The sequence below is a fragment of the Palaemon carinicauda genome, chromosome 14 (assembly GCF_036898095.1).
Source record: "Palaemon carinicauda isolate YSFRI2023 chromosome 14, ASM3689809v2, whole genome shotgun sequence".
Classification (NCBI taxonomy): Eukaryota; Metazoa; Arthropoda; class Malacostraca; order Decapoda; family Palaemonidae; genus Palaemon; species Palaemon carinicauda.
In genome coordinates, this window is record NC_090738.1 from 17,375,480 (window position 1) to 17,392,979 (window position 17,500).

Genomic DNA, 17,500 nt, shown 5'->3' on the forward strand with positions numbered 1-17,500 from the left:
CTCGGCAGGACTCCCGTTCCCAAGAAGGTAGATGAGGATACTGAGATGGAGGTCGAAGAGAAGATAGCCACATCCTTAGGACCACACTTTGAAGCTGGCGACATCCGGGTACATAATCAGGTCTTCTTGGGATATCCAAAGCAATATGGCGGCCATTCACATATGCAAGAATTAGAAAATATTTCTAAATACTCAGGCCAACGAGATTTCCTCCGGGACAGCAAATCACCGACAGAAAATCAAAGGTTAGGTTCGAGGATACAAAGTGGTAGTGCTGCTGAAAATGATAGCCTTAATTCAATTGGGTTAATCAAAGACTTCAGTAATAGCAGTCTATCATTAGATAGTACTTCTATTCTAAGCAGAACTGTTAAAGTAGATAGGGCAAGGGATAGGTTTGCAAATCCTTGGTCACTTATGCAGTGCTTTCCAAAATTTCTACCGACCAAAGAAGAAGAGAAGCTTGAGGTAGTTTCCGCGAAATCACTGGAACCTTCAGGTTTGCAGATTCCAAAAACACCGACAGACACCGCCGTGACTAAATACAGAGACGGATTAGAATGGCCGACGGATATGGAGGACCATCAGGAGCAGAATCAGCAAGCAGATTCGAGCTTGGATCTCATAAGACTGAAGGAGCATAGACAGCGATTCGACAGACCACTTGGCCTTCCTTGCACGGCTGAAAGAGGCAAGAGTTTTCTCATTGAAAATCTTATCAGTTGATCTGAAAATCTGTAAGCTCTTTTGACAAAACCGGTGAATATAAAAAAGACAAATTTCAGTGTCAGGAAATGGGGTGACATTGTGCAGCAAATTGTTGTAAATTCTAAAATCTTGCATTCCAAAATGCAGGGCCACATTATCCATACGGCTGACTAGGCTGTCGCCTAGGATCATCAAGAAGAGGGGCCTAAGCATTTTTTTTTTTTGAGTGTTTGATAAAAAAAAATTTATCATTTACTTTAGTTGTAATATTATTGTCATAAACTGTGCGAAAAGAGAGCGTGAAATATGCAACGGGGGGAGGGGGGGGGGGGGGAATGTTGAATGTCCCACAGAAGCTCGAAGCTTCGGGGCCCTGTCATGGGTTAAAAACAACACTGCCAAAATATGACGTCTTTTCCCTCAAGCATTAAAATCTATTACCTCTTAGAAGTTATACATTCCGAATCTAATTCGACGGTGTAACCAAGAGGTCGTAGGAACTTTGTTTTATATGACATGCAATTTGGATGAAACCTTCACAAGGATTAAAAATGTAGAAGAAAGACTATTTTACATAGTTTAGACTTTACAGGATTTATTGTATTTATTAGAATAAACCAGTACTTGAAACTGCTTTGTTATTTCTGACAAATTAAATATCATTCCCATCTACTTGCGATTTGAAAATGGTACAGAATGGTAACTGATTAACAATACTATATGATATCGAGAGTAATAGCTCTCTCTCTCTCTCTCTCTCTCTCTCTCTCTCTCTCTCTCTCTCTCTCTCTCTCTCTCTCTCTCATACACACGCACACATACAGATAAATACTTGCAAAAAATAGACACATCATCTACTGTGGTACGTGCGTAATTACAAAAAGATTTAAAAACATTTAGTGCTGAGCTAACTTCACGGGGTCTGTATGATGGAGTTAAAATCAATTCACCGGTCTGAAAGTGAATACTCCTCTGAAGGGAATGGTAATTAACGAAGTTAGCAATTACAAAACCCTTTTTTAAATATTTATCAATAAAAATGGGTGGAACAATTTCCATAATTTTTAGTTTGTTATTTGTTATTTTTGGTCATTTCAAGGCGTGATTATTTAGGCGAAGTTCCATATTTGCTTTTGCAATAAATATGTAGAAAAAATTAATTTCTTCAAATTCATTCAATGAAAAGGTAAAACTGGAGAAGAATTTGAACAAAAATTATTCATCTCTGAATAATTTTTGTTCAAATTCTTCTCCAGTTTTACCTTTTCGTTGAATGAATTTGAAGAAATTAATTTTTTCTACATATTTATTGCAAAAGCAAATATGGAACTTCGCCTAAATAATCACGCCTTGAAATGACCAAAAATAACAAATAACAAACTAAAAATTATGGAAATTGTTCCACCCATTTTTATTAATAAATATTTAAAAAAGGGTTTTGTAATTGCTAACTTCGTTAATTACCATAATGCATATTTCATTCATATTTCTTTCATAACGGAGTAAAATCAATAATAATAAATTGCCCTAATTTTAAAAACTGACAGTGTTGACAACCCCACATTTATGTAAATAAATAAAGTTCAGAACGAAAGTATGGCAGTTTTTGGATGTAAAGAAAGAAGCATCCAAGACTGAATTCACTTGATCACGTCGAAAACAGTAAACTACATAAGAATAATTATTACTAGCTGAACTCGGGACGGATTTTGTTCATGAGATCGGCCTTGTCCCTCGTTCATGTCGCTCACTATTACGCAGTTCACTGTAAGTCTGTAATGTTGCTACATTTAACATCATAATCAAGAAGGCTACCTGATAACTGTGTCTTTTCAATTGTAGATATCAACATGGAATTTGGTACAAACAGAGAAATTATGTTTCCCATCAATCCCTGAAGTTTTCACTTGGATATGTGAATTATTCTATGAACCATTTACTCCAGCTCCAAAAATAACCATTCAATCCATACCGAAATAATCGTTTTGCCGTGGCTTTTCTATGGCAGATATCAACATGAAAATTGGTATGGACAAAGTAAATATCCATCCCACCAATCCCAGAAAATTTCATTTAGATAAGTGAAGTATTCTACGAGTAATTTACGGCGCCGCCGGAAATCGCCCTCCCGCAGACATCGAAAAAAAAAATGGCTAATGCTACTATTTCATGACATGTATTAATACGAAAATTGGCATGAATGTGAATATCATTTGGATATTTGTAAACCTTCAGGAGTAGTTTGAGGCTCCTCAATGACTTTTTAGCTAAATATCGTCACTTACGAACAAAAGTGACAGCCAAGGCATGCTTACAGCAGGTAGGAAAACGAAAATTGACCGAAACAAAGCTTTTATATATATATATATATATATATATATATATATATATATATATATATATATATATATATATATATAGTGTATATATATGTAAATAATCCCTCAAAATTTCATTTGTATATATTTATTGGTATAGGAGTTATTGACCCCGCTGACGAAAATATCTGAATTATTCTAGGAACAATTTATTTCATCGCCAAAAATAATCATTCAACCCATATAGAAATAAACGTTTGCTATGGCTTTTCTATGGCGGATATCAACATGAAAATTTGTATAAACAAAGTAAATATCCATTCCATAAATCCTTGAAAATTTCATTAATATATGTGAAGTACTCTACGAGTAATTTACGGCACCGCCGAAAATCGGCCTCCCGCGGACATCGATAAATGGCTACTATGACTTTTCTAATGCAAGTATCAATACGAAAGTTGTTATGAATGTAGTTCACATAACACCCATCAAACCCTGAGAAATTAATTTTGATATCTGTAAAACTCTAGGAGTAGTTTGATCCTCCTCACTGATTTTTTAGCTAAATGTCGTCACTTACAAACAAAAGTGACAGCCAGTACATGCCTGTAGCAGGTATGAACATAAAAATTGACAGAAACAAAGCTCATATAAAGCTAAATAAACTCTTGAAGTTTCATTTGAATATATTTATTGGTATAATAGTTATTGACTCCGCCGCCGAAAATATCAGCTGCTCCCCCCACCCCGCTCCCACCTCGCTCCGAAATCTATCGTTAGGGAATGACTGGGCTACGGGTTGGGCAAGATATCTTTTAAAAATTTGGCCTTTCATATAAGGTCACTCACTTCGTTCGCGACAATTATTATCAATACTATCCAAGCTACAACCCTAGTTGGAAAATCAAGATGCTATAAGCCTAAGGGCTCCGACAGAGAAAAAAAAAAAAACCCGCGAGGAAAGGAAATAAGGGAATAAATAAACGATCTGAGAAATGATGAACAATTAAAAAAATATTTTAAAAACAGTGGAAACATGAAAAGAGATATTTCTTATATAAACTATGAAAAGATTTATGTCAGCCTGTTCGACATTAAAACATTTGCGGCAAGTTTGAACTTTTGAAGTTCAATTGATTCAATTACCCGATTAAGAAGATCATTCCACAACTTGGCCACAGCTGGAATGAAACTTCTAGAATACTGTCTAGTATTGAGCCTCATGATGGAGAAGGCCTGACTATTAGAATTAACTGCATGCCTAGTATTATGAACAGGATGGAACTGTCCAGGAAGATCTGAATGTAAAGGATGATCAGAATTATGAAAAATCTTATGCAACATGCATAACAAACTAATTGAACGACGGTGCCAGAGATTAATATCTAGACCAGGAATAATAAATTTAATAGACCGTAAGTTCCTGTCCAACAAATTAAGATAAGAATCAGAAGCTGAAGACCAGACAGGTGAACAATACTCGAAACCAGGTAGAATGAAAGAATTAAAACTCTTCTTCAGGAAAGATTGATTACCGAAAATCTTAAGAGACTTTCTCAATAAGCCAATTTTTTGTGCAATGGAAGAAGACAGACCTAAAGTGTTTCTCAAAAGTAAATTTGCTGTCAAGAATCACACCCAAACTTTTAAATGAGTCATACAGAGTTAAAAAAACATTATTAAAGCTGAGATCCAGATGTTGAAGAGCCACTACCCTTGACCAACTTACAATCATACTTTGAGTTTTGTTAGGATTCAACGTCATGCCCCATAATTTGCACCATGCACTAATTTTAGCTAGATCACTATTAAGGGATTTAGCAACCCCTGATCTACATCCAGGAGATGGAATTGATGCAAAGAGAGTAGCATCATCTGTATATGAAACAACCTTGTTTTCTAGACCAAACCACATGTCATGTGTATATAGTATGAAAAATAGTGGGCCAAGAATACTAACCTGAGGAACACCAGATGTCACATTCCTATATACACTATGGTGCTTATTAACAAAAACTCTTTGCGATCTATTGCTTAAAGATTCAATAATAATGCTAAGAATAATGACCATGGTCAAAGGCAGCACTAAAATCAAGGCCAATCATACGAACTTCTTGACCACAATCAAGGGATTTCTGAACAGCATTACAGATTGTAAGAAAAGGAATCACATGCTCTAAGGCCTTTAAGAAAACCAAATTGTAAACAGGGAACAGATGATTACCTTCAGTAAACCTATTAAGGCGTTTTGCCAAAAGACATGGGAGTTATGGAAATTCAGCAGTAATCAGTTGGACTTGAGCTACCGCAAACACATTTACATAAGGGAGTAACATTACCAATTTTCCAACAAGTGCTAAAAGTCCTCCTCTAGTTAACGAGCAAAAATAACAGATAATCTTGGAGCTAAGAAATCTGCAGTTTTTATAGAAAAAAAAAACAAAGGAAACATACCATTTGGGTCTACACCTCCATAAGCACCAAGGTCCATCAAGAGAGCGTTAATTTAACGAGATCAAGAAGCTAAACTAGTTAGTTTAGCCTCAGGAAAACAGGAATGAGGAAGTTCAAGTTTTTTATTACTCTGTTTACTGTCAAAAACATCAGCCAAAAGGGTTGCCTTTTTCTTTGGACAATGAGTGACTGAGCCACTTGGTTCAAGTAAAGGAGGAACTGTTGCATCTTCGCCAAAGAATGCATATTTAAGGTTATTCCATCACTTATAATCCTGGGTTGTACCAGAAAGGGTTTCTTTTATGGATAAATTGTATTCCTTTTCAGTTGAAGTATAAGCTCTCAGAGCAAAAGCTCTAAGCTGAATATGGTTATTCTATCTCAAATCTGGTCTGTTACCCTTCCAAAGATGATAGGCCTCCAGCTTCTCCAAATAAGCAGGTCTACAATCATCATTGAACCATGGTTTGTTCTTTACTCGGTACCTTAGCTGCGAAGGGATGCGGTTATCAATTATGTTGACCAGATTCTCATTCAAAGGGACAACAGGATCAACATTACTGTACAATTGTGACCAATTCAAGCGCAAAAGATCAATGAAAATCCCATTCCAGTCAGATTGAGATTTCATATAATTCTTACACGAGTATGATTCATCAGGGACAGACTGCTCAGTCTTCACTACTAATGATATCAAGGCATAATCAGATGTCTCAACTGGAGAACCAACCTTACTTGTTATAACGCCAGGGGAGTCGGTGTATTCGAGGTCCAAGCTGTTACCAGACCTGAAGACTAGCTTCACTTATGATTTGCTCACAGCCTGATTCAGAGCCAAAGTCTAAAGCTCTTAAGCCATGGCGTTCAGTAGGAGAAACAAAATCTAACCACTTCCTATGGTGAGCATTGAAATCAACAAAAAGCATAAAAGAGGCCTTTCTTTCATCTTATATCTTATCATAATGGCAAGAAGACAATCAAAGATAGAATCATCCAAGTCTCGATTCTGGTAGATCGAACACAAATAGAAGTATATCTGCCACAAACTTTTATTACCTGAATCTCATGGCATCCACATTTATAGCAGGACTTACGAGAAGCATGGTACTCATTCCTAATATATACCGCCATTCCAGTGGCCTTTGGAATGGCATTCAGTTTCAAAATTATTGGCTTCTTCATATTCAAATAAGCCATATATTTTGATACATTTATATCTGGATTCTCTTAACGACCTCTGGATCAGAGCCCCAAGCGAAATCACCCAAAGACAAGAGCTTGTAACCGGCCGGGAGTTGAACCCTGGTCCGGCAAACACGTCTAAATACTCGAAATCTTTCATTAATCGAATGCCAAGTCACAAACTACCAATTAGCTTCGATGGTGAAGATGGGTTGATTTCAATTCTAAGTACAAAAAACCTGAATTCGACAGGTAGAATTGTCAGTGACTTTTACCTTTCTTCGTGGCCAAGTGATAAGTCACTGTCTATACAAGTTTGCCGGACCAGGGTTCGACTTCGGCCGGTCACAAGCTCTTGTCTTTGTGTGAGTTCGCCTGGGGCTCTGATTCCGAGGTCGTTAAGAGAATCCAGACATTAATGTATAAAAAATATATGGCTTATTTGAATATGAAAAACAAGGCTAAATGTGCAAAATTTATCATTAATCAAATGCCAAGTCACAAACTACCAATTAGCTACGATGGTGAAGATGGGTGAGGGTTGATTTCAATTCTAAGTATATATATATATATATATATATATATATATATATATATATATATATATATATATATATATATATATATATGTGTATATATATATGTATATATATATATATATATATATATATATATATATATATATATATATATATATAATGATGGGAATATCACTAAAAGAGACAGAAAAAGAGCAACATGGATACGAGAGCAATCTAACATAAAGGATATTCTAACATGTAAGAAAAAGAAATGGACATGGGCAGGATATATAATGGGAATGACAGATAATAGATGGACATTAAGAATAATAAAACGAGTCCCTAGAAATTGCAAAACAAGCAGGGGAAGAAAGAGAAGACGTTGGATTAACGAACTGAGAAAGTTTGCGGGTGTGGACTGTCATGGAAAGACCATAAAAAGACGCAAATGGAAGGACACGTCTGAGGCCTTCGTCCTGCAGTGGACTAGAAACGGCTGATATATATATATATATATATATATATATATTATATATATATATATATATATATATATATATATATATATATATATATCAGCCGTTACTAGTCCACTACAGAGCAAAGGCCTCAGACGTGTACTTCCAATTGCGTCTATTTATGTTCTTTCTATGCCAGTCCACACCTGCAAACTTTCTCAGTTCGTTAATCCAACGTCTTCTCTTTCTTCCCCTGCTTGTTTTGCAATTTCTAGGGACTTGTTTTATTATTCTTAATGTCCATCTATTATCTGTCATTCCCATTATATATCCTGACCATGTCCATTTCTTTTTCTTACATGTTAGTATATCCTTTACTTTAGTCTGCTCTCGTATCCATGTTGCTCTTTATTCTGTCTCTTATAGTGTTAAATATATATAATGAAAATATAAATATATATCATGAAAATATAAATATATATCATGAAAATATATAGCATGCTCATTCTGAGACTAGAGAGAAAGATTGAGTAAAAGCTGAGAAGGTAGAAGTTGTACTAACCAAATTTTCATTTTAAGACGTGGTACAGTAATGCGTAGAATATAGAAATCCACTTTTGATGGTATTTGTGGACTATGAAAAGCCTTTGATAGTGTGCATCGGCCAATTTTGTGGAGAGTTCTGCATTATTTTGAAGTTCCCCTTAAGTATGTAAGTTTGATTAAGTCTCTTTATGAGCATAGCAAGTGTAAAGTTAATGTTAGTAAAGTCCTATCAAATGAATTTCCAGTGAACATTGAAGTACTCCAAGGAAATGTGATGTCACCCATGTTGTTTATCTTCTTCATGGATATTGTTATGCATAGAACAGTTGGGGATGGTGGAGAAGGATTGCACTGGATTGGTAACAGGAAATTAGCTGACCTAGAGTATTCTAATGACCCTGTCCTTATCAGCATAACACCACAGAACTTCCAAAGCTTGCTTAAGAGAATCCATAAAATATCACATGATGTTTGGCTCCAGATAAACAAAAGAAAGACACATGATGAGAACGGAGTATCCAATGGAAGATGAAATATCATAAGAAGGAGAAAGGATTAATGAGGTAGAATCATTTAAATATTTAGGAACTGTGATCTCTAATATGGATCTTTAGAATTTTCAGTTTAATAAAGATTGAAAAAGGCAAATCAACCAATGGCTAGGTTAAGTAAAATGTGGAAATCAAATCGCTTGAAATTACTTATAAAAATCAGGCTATATATCAGTTTAATGAGATCGGTGTTACTGTATGGACACGAGTCATGGTATGACAATGAAACAACAGATTTTCTACATTTTAGAACAAAGGATTCAGAAGAATATTGGGAGTTAAATGGCAGGGCAGGATTAGATATGAAACTAGGCCTATAAGAGAGATTACTCGAGTGCCAAATTATTATCATTATTATTATTATTAGTTATTAGTTATTATTATTATTATTATTATTATTATTATTATTATTACCAGCTAAGCTACAACCCTAGTTGGAAAAGCCAAAGGGCTCCAACATGGAAAAATATACCATATGTGTACTATAAATACTTCATAAAAACAAGAAGAAGAGAAACAAGGTAGAATAGCGTACCCGCATGTACCCTCAAGCAAGGGAGCTCTAACCCAAGAAAGTGGAAGACTATGGTACAGAGGCTATGACACTACCCAAGACTAGAGAACAATGGTTTGATTTTGGCGTGTCTTCTACCCTTACTATGAGGAAAGTAGCCACTGAACAATTACATTGCAGTAGTTAACCCCTTGACCATAGAAGAATTGTTTGGTAATTTCAAGTGTTGTCAGGTATATGGGGACATAGAAGAATGTGAAAAGAATAGGCCAGGCTAGTCGGTGTATGTGTAGGCAAAGACATAATGAGCCGTAACCAGAAAGAGGGATCCAGTGTAGTACTGTATGACCAGTCAAAGGATCCAATAATTCTCCAGCGGTAGTACCTCAACGGATGGCTGGTGCCCTGGACACCCTGCTACCTTTACGTGGATGAGATCAGGGGGGGGGGGGGGTAAATGGAGATAGTTTGGGAATGCCCTTCACACTACCCGAGAGAGATTAGCTCACCAAACTTCAACTGGGCTCCATACATACAGCACTAGAAGAGTTGGAAGTCCCAGCCCTACATGGCTAAGGACTATGGAGCTTGAAGTGGGAGATGATGAATGGAGAAGTATTGATTAAAAATTTCAAGATAGAGCCGACTGGCGAAATCTAACCGAGGCCCTTTGTTCAATAGGCGTAGGAGGAGATAATGATATATATATATATATATATATATATATATATATATATACATACATATATATATATATATATATATATATATATATATATATATATGTGTGTGTGTGTGTGTGTGTGTATCAGACAAACACACACACTCGGCCAAATTATTCTATCTTATTTCTCTTCCTCTTGTTTTCCCTTAACATCGTTTCTGTGCATCAACGCATTTGAGGAAAACTATATTTGTATTTGCGAAAGAAATTTTAAGCTTGATAATGTGTCTTTACCATAGCTCAGTATTCACAACGATTTTATTATCTGTGATGAAAACCAACCATTTCGAAAAAAAAAAAAATCACAGTAGCCTAGTTCAAAACTCTTAAAACAACCATCTTGCCACTACAAGACCTGAGAATGTTTCCCATTATGTATTAGCCTAACAACTGATCTTGTTCTATCCTTGCCTAGCCCTACCTCTACTAGATGTTGTCATAGTTTAAGCAAATAGGCGTATGCACCTGACCTAAGGCATTGTTCTAACCTTACTACCTCAACTGGACTTGATGGAATTAACAATGGTTTACCCTACTGCTTCTACACTAGAGAACCATTGATTTTGCACCTACCTTATTTGCAATATGAAGTGTGTATCCTCCTTCATATCAGTCGTAGCCGTAGTCATGACTACGTAATAGCACATGTGTAACAGATCCACGCCCCATTTTGTAGTCTAAGTTAACCGTATGAAACTATTTTTTTTCAATTGAATGGATTTTTATAGTTGCACATATCAAATACATAATACAGCACTTAATGTTCACTTCTTCCCAGTCGTTACTTCTCGCCCCGGTTAACACAAAATTACGTCACAAGATTTGTTTACCAGAGCAGCGCCCGAACTTCTTTTGCAAGTTGAGGATAGGAAATTGGAATATTTGGTGACAGAATGTCATTGGCATTGACAATGATGATGGAAATAGAAAATAAATGCACCTCTTCGCCAGTATATTATGCCTTTACGATTAAATTCTTTGAAAATAAAGGTAATTTATGATTTTTTAGCATATATTCGTTAATTATCATCAACAGTTGAATATTAAAAGTAGTATTTGTAGTATTTTTTCATTAGATTTTTTTTATTAAAGTGTAAGCTCGTATTTTTGCCTCCCATTTGCCACATTGCCGCATTTTTTTCTTCTTTTTCAGGATGATGAAGAATGTAGTGAAGGACTTTCCTTTAATTTGCCTGTTTTTACGAGCCCATTGCCGATAATACGGTCGAATTGGGTCCTGTTTGACTGTTGAAATATCATAGTATGTTTCATGTTTTTGTGTCAAATTATAAGATAGTAGAGCATTAAGTGCTGACATTTATTGTAAAATACAATCGTCTCTTTTTCACAAATACACTTAAACAAGAATGTGGTTTTAAGCAGGTAACAGAAAACGGATTTAAAAAAAAAAAATATCCTGCACCTATGCAGGCTAACTTGAATCTTTGGATCTACGCCATCCATCTATAGCGCTACAGTGTTTCATCTTATTTCTGTTTACAGCACTGCACATACAATTAAAAAAAGGCTTCAATCACCCCATCTGTTATACAGTTATCCACTGGGGCAAAGTAACAATGGCGAAACAGTCATGGCACAGCAAATTTACAATTTTGGAAACCCAAGGCTGCTTTCCGTCCGTGAATCTAATGTATAACAGGGAAAAATACAAGCAGGGAAAGGTTGCCAGTATTGTTTGGGGAGTGGATTTTCTTAAATTTTAGCAGATTCCGTTAAGACAATGTATTATTGCAGACAATAGTTTCTATCGACTCTGGTCCCCGGGTGAAAAGCCCACATCTAGTGTTCACTTTCGAGACTGCAGGTTAGTTCTGACGTTACCACACACCACCTAGTACAAGGCCTTGCCTAATAAACGAGTAACCAGGCATTTCTGTATTTAAAGACAGGTTACTCCCCTACCCCATTGATGTTCATAGTAATATCCATTAGGAATACCGTATATAAATTATAATTATACATTTTTTCGTTGTCGTCGTAGCCTATTTTTCCCATGTCAATGTCAGGGACACAAACGCGGTTTTTTTTTTTTTTTTTTTTTTTACTTAGTGGAAACATGACTGACTTTATAACTAAATGTTTGGATATTTAATTTTTATCGTGCAAATACAGAAGTATTGGTTATAAGAGTAAAAAAATCAAACCTTTCAAATCAAATAGTCGAATAATCATGAGTCAGCCATATAATGCAGATCGAATCTTGGAAAGATACCAACACATTTAGCACTACCAACAGTACTTTCAAAGGATAATTTTCATTACGTATTAAATTAACTTACTTTCTTTTCTTCGTGTTACTGTAAGCTTTCTTTGGACTTAAAATCATAATAAAGTCTGTTCAGATAATGGTCGTTTACCTCAAACCATGTGCCAAATCAGACTTCGAACACTCTCTCTCTCTCTCTCTCTCTCTCTCTCTCTCTCTCTCTCTCTCTCTCTCTCTCTCTCTCTCTCTCATCCGTATGCTATTTCAGTGATATTATATATATCATGTATATGAAGCGTGAAGTAGGAGATGATGAATGGCGAAGTACTGTTTTAAAAGCTCAAGACAGAGACGACTGACAAAATCTAACCGAGGCCATTTGCTTCGATAGGCGGGCGAGGAGATGGTGATGGTATAGTAAAGGAAGTTACACAATACAATGAATGTCGATGATTAGAATTATAACAACTATTTGTTTGAATTCTAGGACATTGGAAGAGATTATTTTCCATGTTGTCGCGATGTGGTTGTGGTCGGTGTGTCCATTTAGGTTGAATCAGGAAGGTATGTAGAGAGACGTTAATCTTTACTTGAAATAAATACTCGAGAATGAATTATGAATAAATGCTACATAAATTTAATATACGTCCATACATTATATATATATATATATATATATATATATATATATATATATATATATATATGTGTGTGTGTGTGTGTGTGTGTGTGTGTGTGTGTGTGTGTAATTATGATTTCTAAACAGCATTCATAATGAATAATACTGTAAACATTAATGCATTTATTTGTATGTTGAGTATAGGAGAGAGAGAGAGAGAGAGAGAGAGAGAGAGAGAGAGAGAGAGAGAGAGAGAGAGAGAGAGAGAGAGAGAGAATGTCTAAATACAGTAGATGTGAGCACTATTCACCGAATTGGATAGAAACTTGGGTTCACGTGAAGTGTACCGGAATTAATGAAGCCAACTGTACATGGACAGGTAGCCAAATGTCTTTACCTAGCGGAGAATTGATGTAGAGAAGTAAATCAATAGACTATATCAAAGTAAGCTAAATGCAATTAGCTGATGCTCTGCAAAACTTAAAAATAATAGTTCCGCGTTAATAACGTTGAATTCTTCATCTGCTGGGTTGGTGTTACAAGCGATGCGGAAGGATCTGGGTTTATTAAGTCTACCTTAAGAATCAAATGGCTGACTTTATCTCAGTTTTCCAATTAATGATCAAAATTAGAATAACGATTAAGATGGTGCTAGAAACCACGAATGAGCTAGAAACCAGAGGAGACTAAGCAACCAATCTTTACGGGTGGCTGGTGCCCTGACCAACCTACAACCAAAAGATCTTTTGATAAGAGGCAAAAGGTCATATTAGTCGATAGTGGATATCTTTCAGGGGGTAATTTATCTGCTGCCTCTTTTTCTAGTTTGGCCGCCTCTTCATTTCCTGATATATCCACATGTGGTGGAACCCAGCAAAACTGAACTTGACTTGCCTGTAGTGCTACAAATATAAAGCCAATCACAAGATTCTAAAACTAAAAGGAAAGTTAGGTTCAAAACAGTCAATGCTTGCAAGACACTTTTTGCATCACTAAAATGGTAAAATTGCCCTCTTTCATTATTGCTATTTTTTAATAGCACTCAAAATACTCTATAGCTCTGCAGTAAAAAAAAAATAGATGAGGCTGAAGTTGTTTGTAAATATAAATTCATTATACCTATGCCGTTCTGTATATTCTAAAAGGGTAGATGGAATTTCTTCATTTACCATGTTGCTTTTAGAGCCAAGATGGGTACTGATAACTGGAAAGGCAGTACCTCACACCTGGAGAGATTCAGGCTATTTAGTAATGTCTCACTCTGAATCCATAAGGCTTTGGGGATGTAAAGTAAGCCTCTAAATAGCAAGAGAGAGTATCTTATTTGGCAGTTTGAAAGGGCACTGATTTAATAAGCCTCTGTAACTTATGCCAATATCTAAAATGAAATTCAAGAGATTACCTGAATATATCACTTGCTTTTAAATCACCAAAGGACTACATAGTTAGACATCAAATTGAAAACATTTTAGTAGTAAATACGAGTACGTACCATGCATATCTAAAAACTGGGATAGAACAAAAAGTAAACAAATAAACAAAGGCTACATAACGCCCAAATGGCTTTTATTTCAATTTTGTGCATAAATAAATCCATGGTTACTATAACCATACGCTATGTAGTCCTAATACAGGATCCAGGACTAATACTACAAACGAATTTCCAATCGTGCAAGTAACTAAAACACGAAGAGTATTATCTACTTTACCATGCAGTAAATGTCAAAATTGGATCGTCTTCTAGTTCCACGTAAAAAATATTCATCAAAGTCTATTACATTCAAAATTAACTTTACTTTAACATTTTCTCTACCAATTATTTTCTTACAACCTTACACGACGTAAAGGGACTCATTAAACCAGTCGGTTACAGATTTGTTTATATTAATTGTAGTCTGAGTATTTTCGTTAAATCTGTCGCGAGTGTAAGGCCCATATGATCGACAGTCTCTGCAGCCGAAGATCTGCTCTGGCTCTTTTTAGATGATGTCAGTGCATTTCTCGATCACACAACGATTGATTCCCTGCAAAATGTGAAGAAAAGAAAATTTATAAATAATAAACGTAGATAAAATAAATTACAAGAATTGATAAACCTTACATTCATAGGCACATGACAAATTTATGTTGAGCCATCTGACTAGTCTCCCACCATGGTCAAAATGACCAAACCACAAACATCACTAAGGACATTTCTGAGGGCTTTGTCCTGCAGTGGACTATAACGGCTGGATTTCTTGTTGTTGTTGTTGTTGTTGTTGTGTGTGAGTGTGTGTATATATATAATATATATATATATATATATATATATATATATATATATATATATACATATATATATATATATATATATATATATACATACATATATATATATATATATATATATATATATATATATATATATATATATATTTATACATATATATATATACATACATATATATATATATATACATATATATATATATATATATGTGTGTGTGTGTGTGTGTATGTCTATAAATATATTAGTCATATGGTTCATGTACTGTGAAATAATGATAACAGAAATATCAAACTTAATTTCTCAATCATAACCAATTCATCATCGTTTGACAGATTTATCCTAATATTCCTCTCATATTCATATTCATACATAGCTTATTTAAATTCTAAAATTTACAAATTTAACCAAATATACCTAACATTCGAGTGCAGTAACATCTGACAATTATATTTCATACTAGTGAACGCGATCCGTCAAAAACGATGGCTAGATATTTAGATAAATATGCACACACACAGATTCAACCCCGCCCAACCCCTCACCCTTTCCTAACTATAAAACGGTAGCCTCGACACATTGTGGAATATTGTGGTTTTAGTATGCATTTCTCTGGGTAACCACCACTAACAAGGGTATGACTATTCCTTCTCCTCGTTACCTAAGGGACGGGAGACACCAAGTAGTTGTAAGTCTGGCAATGCCGCTGCATATATATATAATATATATATATATATATACATATATATATATGTATGTATATATATATATATATATATATATATATATATGTATGTATATATATATATATATATATATGTATATATATATATATAAATACAAATATATATATATATATATATATATATATATATATATATATATATATATATACATATATATATATATATATATATATTTATATAAATACAAATATATATATATATATATATATATATATATATATACACTTACTCTTTATCATATAGGGGAGACTTGTCTCTCATATTAGAAAGGAAAGTAATAATAAATGCACATATTAAAACACATGCATGCACACACAATATCATGCAAATTCTCATGACTCAGCCATGTCCTCCGACTTATTATATGAATTTTCTATTACAACTTGCTTGATATATAATGTCTCGAGAATTTATCATAGAGAAACTGCTGTTTTCCAGTGCCACAGTGACTTACTTACCCCATAGCTATTTTCGGGGTAGCACGAGTTGAAGAAGGCGATGATTTGACGCCGAATGTCAGGTCGGCCAACTTGGTTCAGGTGCCTCTCCATTACCTGTAATATGTAGGGAATCGTTATATATGGCATGTTTAGTAAGAGGATACACACACATATTATCTATCTACCTATCTATCTATCTATCTATCTATCTATATATATATATATATATATATATATATATATATATATATTGAATTATATATATATATATTTAGATATATCTACATATATATGAATATATATATATATATATATATATATATATATATATATAAAATATGTGTGCAAATATGAAAGAATTAAGTGTAAGACTCAGTATGTATATTGAATATTTTTAATATGACTGGTTTTCTTTTTAAATTCCTTCGTATCATGGCATTAAAAATAATTTCAAATTGAAATAAATGAGAACAAAAACAAAAACAGATACCTAATTTGAAATACTTACGGGTTTCATACACTCCCTCAAAGTTTGTTCTGCTCATTCGAGTTCGTGAAAAAAAGAAGAAAATATATTTAAAAAAAATATATTACAATTACAACTGTCCAATATTCATATTCATGTCCCTCTCGAAAAATGTTTTTTGTTTTAGCCAATCAATTGAGTAAAGTAAAATACATATATTTTTCTTTCTGTACTGTAAATAAAACATACATGAATATGTTATTTAACATACATTATATATATATTTTTTTCTCAATGTTGGAAGCAAAGATAGATATTTACACTATATCTCAAGAAAAAATAAAGCAATTTGCAATGAATTTTTCTAACAAATAGTAGTTAGTTTATATATATATATATATATATATATATATATATATATATATATATATATATTATAATGTAAAATGTATACGTATACTATATATACGTATTTATTATATATATGTATATTATATATGTATATACAGTATATCTATATACACACATACACACACACACATATATATATCTATATATATATATATACATATATATATATTGTATATATGTATATATAAATCTATACAATATATGTATATATTTATTTATATATATATATATATATATATATATATATATGTATATATATACATTGTATACATACATATATATATATATATATATATATATATATACATATGTCTTACCTGTGTTAGTCCTGCATTCTTCGAGTGATAGA

The 17,500-nt window shown here is 33.8% G+C and overlaps 2 protein-coding genes across 3 annotated transcripts in view; one reads left to right on the forward strand and one right to left on the reverse strand.

The window, feature by feature from the left end:
- The window catches only part of LOC137653113 (uncharacterized), a 9,341-nt gene extending 8,356 nt beyond the window's left edge, over positions 1-985 (forward strand). The window contains exon 4 of the mRNA XM_068386507.1: positions 1-985. This exon is cut by the window's left edge and continues 156 nt beyond it. Within this exon, the coding sequence (XP_068242608.1) occupies positions 1-726 (726 nt within the window). The 3' untranslated portion in view covers positions 727-985.
- A 13,375-nt stretch (positions 986-14,360) lies between these two features.
- The window catches only part of LOC137653449 (mucin-20-like), a 174,240-nt gene continuing 171,100 nt past the window's right edge, over positions 14,361-17,500 (reverse strand). For both annotated transcript variants that reach the window (XM_068386850.1, XM_068386851.1), the window contains exons 18-21: positions 17,469-17,500; positions 16,783-16,811; positions 16,293-16,388; positions 14,361-14,846 (exon numbers count right to left, since the gene is read on the reverse strand). The exon at positions 17,469-17,500 is cut by the window's right edge and continues 76 nt beyond it. In XM_068386850.1, coding sequence (XP_068242951.1) covers positions 14,802-14,846; positions 16,293-16,388; positions 16,783-16,811; positions 17,469-17,500 — 202 coding nt within the window. In that variant the 3' untranslated portion in view covers positions 14,361-14,801. The remainder of the gene's footprint in view (positions 14,847-16,292; positions 16,389-16,782; positions 16,812-17,468) is intronic.